This window comes from Juglans microcarpa x Juglans regia, chromosome 1D, assembly GCF_004785595.1.
Source record: "Juglans microcarpa x Juglans regia isolate MS1-56 chromosome 1D, Jm3101_v1.0, whole genome shotgun sequence".
Taxonomy (NCBI): Eukaryota; Viridiplantae; Streptophyta; class Magnoliopsida; order Fagales; family Juglandaceae; genus Juglans; species Juglans microcarpa x Juglans regia.
This window is the reverse complement of record NC_054594.1, coordinates 44,284,023-44,298,820: the sequence shown is the minus strand read 5'-3', so window position 1 is coordinate 44,298,820 and position 14,798 is coordinate 44,284,023. Positions and strand designations below refer to the sequence as shown.

Genomic DNA, 14,798 nt, shown 5'->3' with positions numbered 1-14,798 from the left:
AATATATTATATATATTATTTATATAATAATTATATAAATTTTTATCTAACCTATCACCATTTACAATATAAAACTTTAAATATGTAAATTGTAATTACAAATTAATATTAATGTAATTAAATAATCCACATTAATAATTCATTTAATTTTAATTTAGTAATTTAAATATTTTTTTATTAATTTATTTGAAAAAAAAGAAAGAAAAAAAAAATTGAGCTGAACTGAACGAACCAATTGAACCGGTTTGAAAAAAATGATGGACCAAAAATTATCCCTAGACTACACCAGGCCGACCGATTTCTTTGAGCAATACTCTACGACTCAAATCAATTTCGAGAAAGAAAGAAAGAAAAAGCGCTCTCTCTCTCTATATATATATAGTACGTTATGTTGCATATATATATATATATATATATATTACGTATAGATTTTCATGCATAGGGTTCTTTGAGCTTTGGGATTTTGGGAATTGGAACTCAATCTGGAGTTGCTTTTGCAGTGAGGCTTGGATCGAATGGTGTTTCTTTTCCCTAGCTAGCTAGGTTTTGGAGGAGTTTGGATAAGAGGAAAAATGTCTTCGCTGAACATTGTCATCACGGACAGGCAACTCGCTGCTCTGATACGTCAATTCTTGTTCTTTTTTTTCCTTGTAAAATGAAGTAAAACTTCTGGTAACAAAACGAAAGAATATATAATATTGTTTAATTGGGAATGATGATTGGACGTTTAATTTTTTTAATGCATGCTTGAAAATATATAAATCGTGTTTGTGCGAATTAAATACCTGTGCTTTGGGATAAAGATTGGAGAAGCGTACTGTGGGCTTTACCTCAATATGGGTCATTTTGAGAATTTGGTCAACAATGCGGAATGGGATCATGAACGTACTAAAGCTTACGAGATTCTTGTGAAGGAGTTGAAGGTGATCGATGCTAAATTCAAAACTTTACCTGAAGCTTACGAGTACAAGAAAATCGCAAATATTCTAAACTTGATTGACATTTGGTACGTCGACGGATGGATAAAAGATACATTCGAAGTCTTGTTTGAATTTGAAGACATTAAAAAAAGAAAGACATGCAATGTGGGACTTTATAGCATGCATTTATTGTTCATGTTCTCTTAGGTGTTGCATATTCAAAACATATAGTGCAGATATATTCCTCGCTATCATGGCGGTGATTTACAGAACTACCTGGAGGTTTGTCATGCATGCATAATATATACATATACACATATGTATGTTAAGGATATTTTCTCAAAGTAGTTATTTCTCTCATGATCTTTTCATTTTGCAATTTTTTGATCGAGAAAATGATGCCATTCATTGCAGCTTTTCTCCTTAATAGTTTGCTTTCTAGACTAATTGGTACGCCAATGAAGGATTATTTGATCTTCCAACAGGCTTTCTTTTCGATTGATATTCATGGAAAATTCAAGTGTTGGTTACTTGATAGCAAGGCCAGTAACATGCGTATGTTATATGAGGGCGTGGTTCCTGGCCAAGCTTGCTAAAAAATGGCCCCTAGTGCTGATCGTCGAAGGTAGGAAGTGATTTTTCTCTGCTGATCCAAGTGTTTAGATCCTTGGAATTTCAACATGATTTGCTCAAACTTCGTATGATCATGTTTTTCTTATATATTACTTGCATCATAGGCTATTCTCATGTGGGACTAATACAAGGGGAGAATCACTCCTTGCTGAATGGGATTTCGGAGAAATCAAGAAATTATATGATGGTCTTGGGAAGCAGTCTGAGGGGGTTGTGCAGTTTGATACAATGAAGAGCCAGGTCTTGGCTGTTGGTGATGAGTCCCAAATCAAATTCTGGGATATGGACAAGCTTGACATGTTGACAGCTATTGACGCAGGGGGTGGATTACAGGTACGTATAAGTCGTATACCTTGTATATTTTTGGGATGTTATTTCTCCGCACTCTAAACGTACAAGCCTTATAATTCAATAATATTTACCTTGTATATCTTTTAGGCTTCTCCTTGCATTCGATCCAACAAGGAAGGGGTATTGCTGGCTGTATCAACAAGTGATAATGGTATCAAAATACTTGCAAATGTTGATGGTGTACTGCTTCTTCGTTATGTTGAAAGTTGTGCTAAGCAAACAGCTTGAGAGTGTCTCCGGCATTACCGTTGCAAAGGTGCTTTTTCTTGTATTGGTTTTTGTTGGGCTGCTGATCCTAGCGTTTAATTAATTGTCCCGTGATGATATCTTAAGTCCTTTTCGGTGCATATGATCTCGTGCATTACATCTTGATGGGGATTTCCTTTCATTTATTATTATCATTATTATGGATACTGTGACCAATATGTAATTTACAGACTCCATGTTTACCTTGATCTCACCAATGCTGCTGTTGGACAGCTCGTGGGTGTATCCGGATGTCACTGCATCTCGTCCATCTGACCTAATCAGCTTGCTCTTGGACATGGTTATGGTGGTGGAGTACCTGTTTTGGAGCCACCAGAATCAAAGGGGAACTTGGGTGCTGGGCCTAGCAGCAAGCATCAACGTCCGGCCTGCTGATCTGGTTTGGCTATTCCTAGTATAGTGACAGGATGCTCAGAGGACAGACCTTTCATCAACCTGTGGTTTTGGACAGGAGTTGTTCTATACATACATAGTAAGGAAGATGTACAGTAGTGTTAATATCATAGAGAACAGAGTCGACATAGGGAGGAGTTATTACGACTGACCCGAAAGAGATTTGCCTCTTTAATGTAGTTCATATATACTGATGGAGAGCTTTTACACCATGATTACTTGCATAGATAAATTTAACAAGAAGAAATCAAATAAGCCTCGTACGAAGGGGTGCCGATCGATGTTTTATACACTACTAATGTTACAAATTACACTCATTTTACTATATAAAATATGATACATTTATTATATTCGGATTTTTTTTATTCTTTTAGAGAATAAATTTAAATTAAGGTTGATGGACAATCATGTCTCATTGTAGTGGGATGATATTGTGACTTATAAAATTTATATGTGTGTGTTTTATCAGAAAAAATAGCAGAGATACAATCATATTTTGCTCTTTTTTTGTTTTTGTTTTTTTTTTAAAAAATCTGTGTTAAATAAAAACGTTTTATTGTATAATATAGTTGTAAACAAAAATATTCTTGAAGGGATGATATTTCCCCCCAAGGTCCGGGCAGATAAAGCCTGGAAAAGGCTTGTGACTCCTAACCATGTGCCCAAGAAATGGCGAGTGAAGGGACACAATGGATGATTCTGTGAGGGTCCTTGCAGGTGAGCCTAGTACTGTCATTCGCCTTCGAGCCCGAAAATCCGGATATATCCAGACTGGAACTTGAGTTTTAAATTTGACCCAATTTAGTTTGGTTCAGATCCGGATGAAACTGGTTTTAAAAATATGGAACCCAATTTTTTTTTCATAATTTAGCTAATAACAATTCACAATTCTGGTTATTTGACAGCATGCAAACGATTAAAAAAATGTCAAATTGAGCTGAAAGAAAGTACTTCAAATGCCCTAAATTATCAATCCCTTACACCATTTGGTTCAAAACAAAGACCATCATCACTCATAAATCATAATGGTTGTGGCACCACTCTCCTTTCCAAATCCATGCCAACTTTTCACACCAGATGGAGCTTTTTGATTGCTTAAAACACAGATGGTGAGGTTTTTGGTGTTGCTAATATGTAAAGAATTAATTTATATGATGAGAAGAACCTAATGAATATGTGGAAAATTGAATCTAAAGTTGCATGTCCTTTTGGTCAAGTACTCCATGGCAGTGTGGCACTGACATTATCAGTTTGGTCCTTGTAGTACTAGACCTTCTTATGCAACTTTTCAAATAAAGTAGGCCACATATAATATTGGTGTTGAAGAGCTCTAATGCTAAATCCACGGGAATAATGCATTAAACAAAAAATGGAGGTTATTGTTCATGAAAATATTGATTTTGAGTTTCTGTCCATTTAAATACTAGAAAGGGATAAAAAAAGGGTACTGGATGTACCCGAATTTTTATATGCAGGTATTGACTCGGGCCGGAAAAAATCAAACCCGAAAAAAGGGAGCCCAGATGAACAAGCCTAGGTGAGCCTAGGCCCCTCCTTATTTACAACATAATAACAACACGATTGTGAGGATATTCACAAACTTCCCATAAAGGGATAACTGTGCAAGATAGTCGCCTATTATGGTAACTCTTTCTAAGATTAGCGTCCATTTGAAACTTGATATCTGACATTCATGAAATCATTGGAGGGATTAAGTGGTTATGAGATCTCCATGAATTAAATGCTTCCCTATATAAATGATAGACGTGGCTGATTAAGGTAACTTTTTGCTCGTCATATTTACTTCTATGTTCTTGCAGTCCAAATTACTAACTTAGGCATCTGAGATGTTCCTGACACACCGAGCTCTCACACCATCTTTGATATAAGTTGATTGAGTCCGAGAGTGAGGGTGCGAAACAAGCCAAATAGTGACGCCATCTATTGGGGATAAAATCAACAACCAAGAATTTAGCCCAAATATAGAGATCAAGCCTAGAAGAGATAAGAAAAATTGACTCTGACTCCTAAAATGAAAGGGTTTTATAAAGCAAGTAGGATCTAATCAATACAAAGAAAGAAATATATATCTATAAAATGAGGACATTTTTACAAGTCTAGATAGACTCTACCACATATAGTGACTCCAAAAGATATTCTCTCGATGGATGCATAATCTTCAACCTCCCGAAACCCTAAATTCATCCATTGTATTGAGATATATATGAATTTATGAGAGATGGTAAAATTGCCTATTATAGTGAATTTCTCCCCCAAATGACCTGTGGAGGTAGACTTTTATGCCGAACTACGTAAATCCGTATGTCTCTCATTTTATTTATACTTATAATTTATTTATCGTTTATTTGCATGGATGTACATATGAGCATTGAATCGAGCCCAAACCACCTCAGTGTACTTTTCGACCACACCAGCAAGGCCTGAATCACCACATTCGGCTGGGGATAATTCTTTTCTCCTTTCCGGCCTGGTTTGCGAATTTTTGCATTAACAATCCTTAATTTTTTTTAAAAAAAAGTTGTAAATAAATTATTATATCTAATCTATTATTAGTCCGATTTAGATCATCCATTAATTACATAACAAGAGACCAAATTCAACAAAAAAAAAAAAAAGACCAAATTCAAATTCCACATAATTCAATGATTACAACTATAATTATATATAGAAATATAATTAGAGTCTTTAGGCATATCATACATGTGGCCAAAAAGGCCAATTCCCACGTACAACCACTATGACCCCACTTAGTTATCATCCATAAAGTACAACACGTATAGCACCGTCATTTTAGGTCGGTCACAATACCTATAACTAATTAATCTTCGTGTTCTGTTTTATATAATATTTTTCTGTATTTTTTACGCATGTGATTTGTTAAAATAATTATTTTATATTAAAAAAATAACGTAATTAATCACATTCGTAAAATATAAAAAAAAATACATAAAAATAACTATAAATAAATTCTTTTTGTTAATCTTCACACTTAGCACGTGGATTTCACCGTACGTTTTTGTCTTCGTCCTTTTTATGGTTGTCTCGTGCTATTTTCCTGCTCCCTTCTCAAAATTTCAACCATGTCATGCTTATAATTAGGCGTGTTTTGTGTGTATAATTAATTGTTTTAATAGAGTATTGTTATTTTAAGGCATCTATACCATATTTTGTTTATGTAATATATATAATTTAATTTAAAAAATAAATATTAAATTTTATAAATTAAATCTTATCATTAAAGTCATATAGATAATATATTCTATACATGATTGGCTTGAAGTTGAAGATTGATAAATATTATATATGAATTCTATATCATTTATTGTTGTTTGTATAATTAGTTTTATAGATATTAATAAACTTTTAAAGATCCACATGCCATCTTTCTATTTTTGTAATTTATTGTTAGCTATATAGATCTTATGCACACATTAACATTTATTGAGTATAAATTAATTCCAAGTACTTCAAGTTTCAACGAATCTTGATTCCTATACATAGTATATTATATACTAAAGGGGTAGCATTTAGTCCCGTTAACCTTGACGTGCTATATATTCTATGTCCATAGGCTATATTGGATCCAATATCACGTAATTAATAAGTCTAACCAACTGATTAATGATACTTCCTTCTTCTATAAGATAAGATATGGAAAGACTTATATTTCAAGAAAGGAAAACTCAATTCTCATAAATATAGATGCAATGTCCATGCTGAGTTGGTAGTGTTATTTGAAGGTCTTTTTATCTTTATACTATATATTATTTATGACATAATTTAATTTATAAAATTTAAATTTTAAAATATTTAAATAAAATGATTCCTATATAATATACACGTGTGTATGCATGGTCCTTCGGTAGGATGCCGTGTCATGTCCACCTCTCATTTTCTTTGTTTTCAACGCGCAAGCAGCCACAAAAGCCCACAATCCACGTCTCAGCCTGAAATACACTCTTATATATATATATATATAATAATTTTATAAATAACTGTTAAATGAGTAAAATTGGCATAATCATTTTGAAAATATATAAAATTTATTATTAAAAAATTAATCCAATCCATGTTTAATTCATTTTTTTCAAACAGATTACATAGTAGTTACATAATTCAAGATTTCAAATATCTTTTCTTCATATATATATTTAAAATGTATAAATATAATTAAATATAATCAAATTTTGTGACATTATTTTGAAACTTGTATCGCATATTTAAATAATATTAAAATATTTAATTTTAGACTTTTTTATTTCCATTGATCTGATAGTACGATAAACGACGTGTTTCGCACCACCCATTTTTAAGCAGCTGTAAGTTAACAGCAAGATAAAATTGAAATGAAAACATAATTCAATCTTTGGAAACTCCGCTCCATCTTCCTTCTCTTCGCCATTTATATCGTCCCCACACACCCCTCTCCCCCAAAATATGATTCTTCGTTTCCGTCATTTTTCACGACCATGACGCGCACAGCGGTAATGCCTCTAAATGCCCCATCATGCACGCTCAACAACAGGCGCAGAACTAACGGCAAGCTCGACGATCATACTCAGAGCCAGAGAGACATGGAGAAGAAGGAAAAAAGAGCGTCGTTCATGGCGTGGACGGCGGATGATGTCTTGCGCGTGGCGAAGTTCCATTGGGTGCCTTGTTTGTTCGGGTTGGGGCTGCTGTTCTTCATGGGCGTGGAGTACACCCTGCGGATGGTCCCGCCGTCCTCGGCTCCCTTTGATATTGGGTTCGTGGTCACAAGCCCACTCCATCGCCTGCTCGCCGCGCGGCCTGACCTCAACACCTTGCTCGCCGCTCTTAACACGGTACGTATTGGGATCTGGAATTAATTTATTATAACTCTAAATCCATGCAATTTGTTAGGTAGTGCTTTGGTAACATTCAGTTGGAGAGACTTAATTTGAGGCTGAAGGAGAAATGCACGATTTTTTTAAGCATTCATGATGTGATTGGAATTATACTCTCGATTTCTTTTTGGCTAAATTTCATTTTTTTAAAAAGAAACCAGATTTGGTATGTTCAATTGGGTGGTTCAGAACTTTACAAGAAATTCTAATTCAATTAGCACATTTTAATTCCTTTCTAAAGTACTAAACATGCGGCCAGTAAAAGAACGGAACTTGATCCAATGTGTGATCATTTTTCTGGGGATTGGGTTCGATTCACATGCAGCCACATTTTCTAAGGAATTGAGTTCGATATATAAATCCATTTGATAAAGGAACTCGAATCCGGACATGCCTAGAGGGGGGCGGTAAATGCCATCAGATATCATATTGATCTGGTTATGTTTCGTTTTAATAATCGTACGTGTTATACAATGGTAATGGTTAGGTGTTCGTGGGGATGCAAACAACGTATATACTATGGACGTGGCTAATAGAGGGCCGCCCAAGGGCGACAATCTCGGCGCTCTTCATGTTCACTTGCCGGGGAATTCTAGGTTACTCCACGCAGCTTCCATTGCCTCAGGTTCCAATAATGTTCTTACACGTACCTTTTATTGAAAAAATATACCTTTACATGCCAAAGTGGTCTCAAGCAAGTTCATTGACACCGCTATTTTTTATTTTTTAAATTCATCTGGTCTACTAATTAATTAATGTTTGTTAATACTTTACGAATTTGGTAGGGTTTTTTGGGGTCGGGGGTGGACTTTCCGGTGGGAAACGTGTCGTTCTTCCTATTCTTCTCGGGCATGTGGCGGGTTCAGTGATTGCGTCGCTAGACATGCGGCGAGTGCAGAGGTGGGAGTTGGCATGGACATTTGACGTGCTTAATGTTCTTCAAGCCGTGAGGTTGCTGGGCACTCGGGGTCACTATACCATTGATTTGGCCGTCGGGGTCGGCGCCGGAATTCTCTTTGATTCCCTTGCTGGAAAGTACGAAGAGAGCAAAAGAAAATCAGCAATTCCTGCCATACTCCTATGACCGACAAATTAAAGGCTCGCTTAATTTACGTGATGTGATTAACTATATGGAAAACTATTTGGCGGTGGATTAAAAAGAAAATACTGTGAAAGCGCTGTTGGAATCTCAAAAAGGCAATGAGAAATGCTTTGCGTGCGCGCAACCCAAGTACTTGATGGAAGGCATGTCAAGCATGTATGAGACGCGTTAAAAATTCAGTCCCATCCAAATGTGATTCAAGGAATGTATACATTTTTAACTTGAAACGCTATCTTCTACCCCTATCCTAATTTCATCGAGTGTTGTGTTGAAAGTACATCAAGCCTGTCGTGGCAGATCAAATGGTTGGAAGTAGGGACCGTAAGATGATTGTAGTTCAACCACCTGTATTAATTTTAATAGTCAGATTTCAAATTTATCTCAACTCTTCTTATTTATTTACTTGTAACATATCATATCATCATCTATATTCTATTTTTGTCATCAAACTTAAAAGCATAATAGATATATAATCCTTTACACAATTCTATTTTAAACGATACGTATTTTTATAAAAAAATTTATAAAAATGATATTATTTTATAAAAATATTTTTAATTTATAATATTATTATATAAAAAGCTGTGTATATTACTCATTCAAATCAATCCCTCACCATGAGTAGGTAAAAACGCGAAAATGGAGGTCAGAGACTGAGTCATGCTTGCAAGTAGGAGTTATTTGACCAATGTTACAGTTTATGAGGTAGTGGAACTGGGCCGCGCTGACTATTCAAGCATTCATTACATATAATATTTATATAGGATATAGCTTCCCCTGCATTATCCTCGGACCCTTCGCCTGCAACGGAGTTCTTCACGCGATCCAGTATTTTACTTATCATATCGCATTCCGGATACATCTATGAATTTTCATTGGACCACGTGTCACCTATAGAGATAAAAAGAGGATTTTCTGACCCTTACCACTAGTAAGATTCTAAGGCCACAGCTTAGGAGCATTGTGGTCCATGGGTCATTCAATTATTTTGTCACACTAGAAAACCTCTATTCGCTTCTTGCAACCGTGTGGACAAAAAATTAGTCATTCCTATGTATTTCACCGTTTGGAAATGCAAGCTTGTTCCTCTTCCCAAAAGAGGTTAATGCTGTCAAGAGCTTGATGGCATATAATTCGATTTTTTAAATAGAAAATTGAATGGAAAACTATTTAAGAAGCAAAAAATTAAATTTCGTTTGTTTTTACAATTCATCTCATTTCATTTAATCTAATCTAATCTAATTATTATAATTTTTTAAATTTTCACATAAAATAAAATAAACAATTCAACTTTTTTAAATCTCAAAATAAAAATAATATTAAAAATATATATTTTAATAATATTTTATTCAACTTTTAACTTTAATTTCAACTTATCTCATATGCGAAAACAATCAAATACCTAACATGGGTGGAATTTAAAAAACCATGACAATTCTTTTTAACAGAAATGAATCAAATTAGTGCATACCACTTTGAGCATTGCCCAACAAAATTTTGTGCAAGTAATTATACAAACTGGCAGTCACTGAACTCACTAACACCACAATCCAATCACAAGAATTTGGTGATGCTGATCCTCCTTGCCAACTTTTCTTACAGTCATCAAGGCAATCAATTAGATTAGACTTTGTTTGTTTTCAGAAAATATTTCATCTCATCTCATTTTATTATTATAATTTTATCAAATTTCTACACAAAATAAAATAAATAATTTAATTTTTTCAAATTTTAAAATAAAAATAATATTAAAAAATATATTCTAATAATATTTTATTCAATTTTTTAATTTTAATCTCATCTCATCTCTGAAAACAAACGAATCCTAAAATGTCAGTGCAGTCTAGTAGACAACATGAAACGGCCACTTCATTGCCCTTAAAAGCTGGGCTTATAAAATACCTTAGGGAAGAAATTCCGAAAAGAAAAATTGAGAGAAAACAATCTCTTTGTTTGCACTCTCTTGATGTGTTTTTGGGCTATGGATATCGTAGGTATCACTCTCCTAGTAAACTCCATCGTCGCAAATAACTCTTTGAAGTCGGAAAGGCCCAACGCGTGGAACAACCCCAATGAAGATCTTGCTTTCAGGGTAAGTGGGGTATCGAAAAGCTATTTCGTGGTTATAATTTCTGAACAATCTCATTTCAAATTTGTTTTCACATACAGTTTCCAGTACAATTTTCCAGCAAGAAAAAGCAAATACTTCACTGTCTGACCCTCAATGGTAAGAGAAGAATTTCATGAGTAGCAATTGAAGTTTGCGTATTGTTTGAAGAAATGCGGTTGTAAAATTCCCATCTTTTGAAGCTACTATGGAATAATTTTAAGTCCATACTCATACAAAATTTGTTAAGATTTATCAATTATTCTTCCGAAATCCCAGAAATTATTTGCAGCTGAAGAGAAACCAAAACAAAGAGAGAGACTCACCAAGCATGTTAGGAGAGTAGCTGAAATGACTCGTGACATTCTAACCTAAAGAGAGAACTTGGTGCTATTCTTCCATCTAATAGATTAAGACCTCGTTTGTTTTTAAAAAATAGATTAATTTTAATACTCAGATGTCAAATTTATCTCAACTCTTCTTATTTAAACTTTCTCTTGTTATTTTTTCAATAAGGGATTGGAATATGCCCTCCTAGAAATTTATAAGTTATTCTGGAGATACAGCTAATCGATAATCTTATCCTATCATAATATACTATCTAATTAAAATTATTTATGTGAAGTGTGAACATTAATTTTAATTGACATGACATTCTATGATAAAATAAGATTACGATTTATTCGTGTTTCAAGAATACCCAATAATTATTCATGAGATTATATCTCCATACATCTCTAGGGAAAACTAAAATGAAAATCTCTAACTTAATTAGAAGTATTAAATGAACATTGACTTGGTTTTATTTAATAATAAAATGAGTGTGTAGATGAATGATATGGTTGGAAGAGACGAACAAAAAATTAGACAGTTCACAACCTTTCAGCCTAACTCAAATCATAGAGCGCAAAAGTAGCCTGATTTCGCCATCAAAAAGAGCTCTTCCAGAATGAATGAATGAATGTTCAGTGCAAAATAAACGGCCATGCAATAGTTAATGCAGATTGGCGGCAGTGGAGGGGAAATGAGAAGAACGAGTGTCACGAGTATGCAGTGTAACATGTGGATTTTCGTCTCTCTCGAAAGTGGACCGCGTGGCTTAAAAAGGCCATCTCAAAGACGCAAATACTGACATATTTTTAGGCCAAGATTCACACCATCGGTATGGAGATACTATCGTACTAGACTACTGGTATCTTTGAAAATAACTGTGGGCTTGAAAAAAGCACATGTTTAATTTTTTTTTCTTTTTTCTTTTTTAGAAAAATAAAAGCACGTGTTTATTGCGAGATTTATCATAGTTTCAAAAAATAAAAATATTAAAATATTTATTTTCTTTTATGCTAATTAACATAGTAAATAGACTTGTAAATCAATTTTTGGAAAGGAAAAATACCCAATTCTGCAGAAATATCAAACATGTCTCGAAAGTAATAACCTAACCTTAATTAATAAGATTGAAACAAGAAGGCCTCATTTTATCCGATTCAGATGAGATGATTTGTTTAAAATTAAATAAAATATTATTATAATATTTTTTTAATATTATTTTTATTTTAAATTTTTAAAAAGTTAAGTTATTTATTATATTTTATGTGTAATTTTAAAAAAATTTTAATAATAAAATGAGATGAAATAATTAAATTTTATACTAAGAATACAGCGCTAAAAATATGTATGGATCCAACTTCATTAGATAAGAGACCCTCAACCACCTTTATCTCCCTTTGTCCTACCACTTGCAAGTTTTGAGTTTTGGCAACGCTACACTCCACAAAACTATTTCCCAAAGAGACGCAAGATGCCAATATTTTCTGCGCCACCAGTACGAAAGGAACCCCGTTCCATCGTACACTCGCAAGGATATAATTCTCTCTCTCTCACAAACAATATTTATGGCTTTGATCACATCTCCACCCTCTAATCCCAAACTCCACAATTTTTCTCCTCTGCGCCGCCGCACCCAGCGGCCGGGATGGGCCGTATTTGTCATTCCTCGGGCCATATCCAACACTTCAGCACCTAGAAGGTTTTTACAAACCCCAAAATTCTCCGTCCGTTTGCATCACAATGCCCATCGAAGAGCGCCGGCCATTGTTACTACCGCAGCATTGGTAGAAGCAGCAGGGCCAGAGCCAGAGCCAGCGGCAGCGGCAGCAAATTTTAGGAGAATTCTGTTATCCGACGTGGTCGTGAACCGGCAAAGGAGTGTGTTTTGGGGGAGGAGATGGAACTCTCGGGATATTGCCACTGCTGGTGTTGTCTTGGCAATGCATTGCGTTTGTCTTTTTGCACCGTTTCAATTCAATTGGGGTGCCATTTCGGTGGCCATAGCGCTGTACGTCGTGACAGGTCTCTTTGGTATTACGCTGTCATTTCATAGGAACCTCTCACACCGGAGTTTCAAGCTTCCTAAATGGCTCGAGTACACGTTTGCCTATTGTGGGGCTCTGGCACTTCAGGTAAGGAATATTTCATTGTGAATGGTAACGAGAAATTCTGGGTTTATTTTGGTTTTTAATGGTTGTATCATGTTGTATGGATTTCTTATGGTATTGTATTTTCGTTCATTTATCTGGGTTGCAGGGGAACCCAATTGACTGGGTAAGCACACATAGGTACCATCACCAATTTTGTGATTCTGAGAGAGACCCTCATAGCCCCACTGAAGGATTCTGGTTTAGTCACATGAGTTGGCTCTTCGATACCAGTTATATGATTGAAAGGGTGTGGATATCTTTCTTACTCACGCTCAACACAAACATGTATATTGCTGATATGCTCTAAAGATTATCTTTCTTATTGGGTGGAATTGTTCGCAGTGTGGAGGAACAAACAATGTTGGGGATTTACAGAAGCAGCCCTTCTACAGGTTTCTTGAAAAGACATACGTTTTTCATCCAATTGCACTTGCTATTCTGCTATATGCATCGGGAGGATTCCCCTTCCTTGTGTGGGGAATGGTGAGGAAGATTCTTCTTTTCTTCTTTCGTCTCAGGATTTTTTTATTGAATTGCTTGGGAGTAGCATCCATTATAAGTCTGAGACTCCCAAACTAAAAAAAAAAAAAAAAAAAGTATCAATCAAACTCAAACCATATCAGTTCGTAGTGTATTTTTACCAATTCAATGAAGAGAAACTCTGCAGTTAATTGCAAGAACTGACTTGCTCGTGTAGATTGGGTCAAAAATTACATCTGGAGCTCAATCCCACGGGAGTGTCGGGATTGACTGAGGCAGCCGACTTCGCACTTAACTCATTTCGTTAATCTAATCCATAGATTCAATTAATGGGCCTTCACTCTAGAAATACAACACAGAACTTTGAATATATAGTGGCCCCCTCTCACACTATAAGTGTTCCCAAGAGCGAATGGGCGTTTGAAAAGTTGTTGGGCAAAACAGGCCCTTGGAGTTGACTGAAGATCATAAAATGCTACTAGTTGAAGTACTGTTTGATAATTGAAGCTATTTCCCTGCAGTAAACATAAGACAGCAGAGTGCCACTTTATTGTGTTGTTGAAAATTATTGTTTGTAATTCTTTCGACAGAATCCTAAGCGCTGCTGCTTCTGGCATTGCAGGGTGTGAGGACTGTATGGGTTTACCACATAACCTGGCTAGTAAACTCGGCTTGCCATGTCTGGGGACGGCAACCTTGGAACACTGGTGATTTGTCTAGGAACAACTGGTATTTGTTGCAACTTTTCTGCATTCCAATGTGCATAAATTTTTTCATTCGAATTGGGAGTTTTGTCTATAATCTTGAATCTCTGATGGTTTAAGGTGGGTGGCATTGCTTGCATTTGGAGAGGGGTGGCATAATAACCACCACGCCTTTGAGTACTCTGCTCGACATGGCCTTGAGTGGTGGCAGCTTGACATGACTTGGTATGTGGTAAAATTTCTCCACTTTGTTGGATTGGCAACCGATGTTAAGTTTCCAACCGATGTCCAAAAGCAGAGAATGGCGTTAAACAAAGGAAGTTTTGCCGCTTAAACTGTTGACTTTGTAGTTTAGACATGTACTTAGCTTGAAATTGGGAGATGCTTTTGTCAAGGCTATGGAAGTTACCGCATAATTTACAAATTAATCCTTGTATTTTCACTCAGCATATATATAAGCACCTTTGTGGGA

General features: G+C 35.2%; 2 protein-coding genes across 2 annotated transcripts; both read left to right on the top strand.

Moving 5' to 3' along the window:
* The first annotated feature begins 6,939 nt into the window (after positions 1-6,939).
* On the top strand, positions 6,940-8,953 carry LOC121260721 (phosphatidylcholine:diacylglycerol cholinephosphotransferase 1-like). The gene is given in 4 exon segments (XM_041162715.1): positions 6,940-7,411; positions 7,941-8,078; positions 8,239-8,296; positions 8,299-8,953. Coding segments are annotated over 4 exon segments (792 nt in total). The 5' UTR covers positions 6,940-7,054; the 3' UTR covers positions 8,538-8,953.
* A 3,505-nt stretch (positions 8,954-12,458) lies between these two features.
* Positions 12,459-14,798, top strand: LOC121259998 (palmitoyl-monogalactosyldiacylglycerol delta-7 desaturase, chloroplastic). The gene is made up of 5 exons (XM_041161852.1): positions 12,459-13,124; positions 13,249-13,389; positions 13,485-13,625; positions 14,245-14,351; positions 14,447-14,798. The coding sequence occupies exons 1-5, from the start codon at positions 12,558-12,560 to the stop codon at positions 14,658-14,660; spliced, it is 1,170 nt and encodes a 389-aa protein (XP_041017786.1). The 5' UTR covers positions 12,459-12,557; the 3' UTR covers positions 14,661-14,798.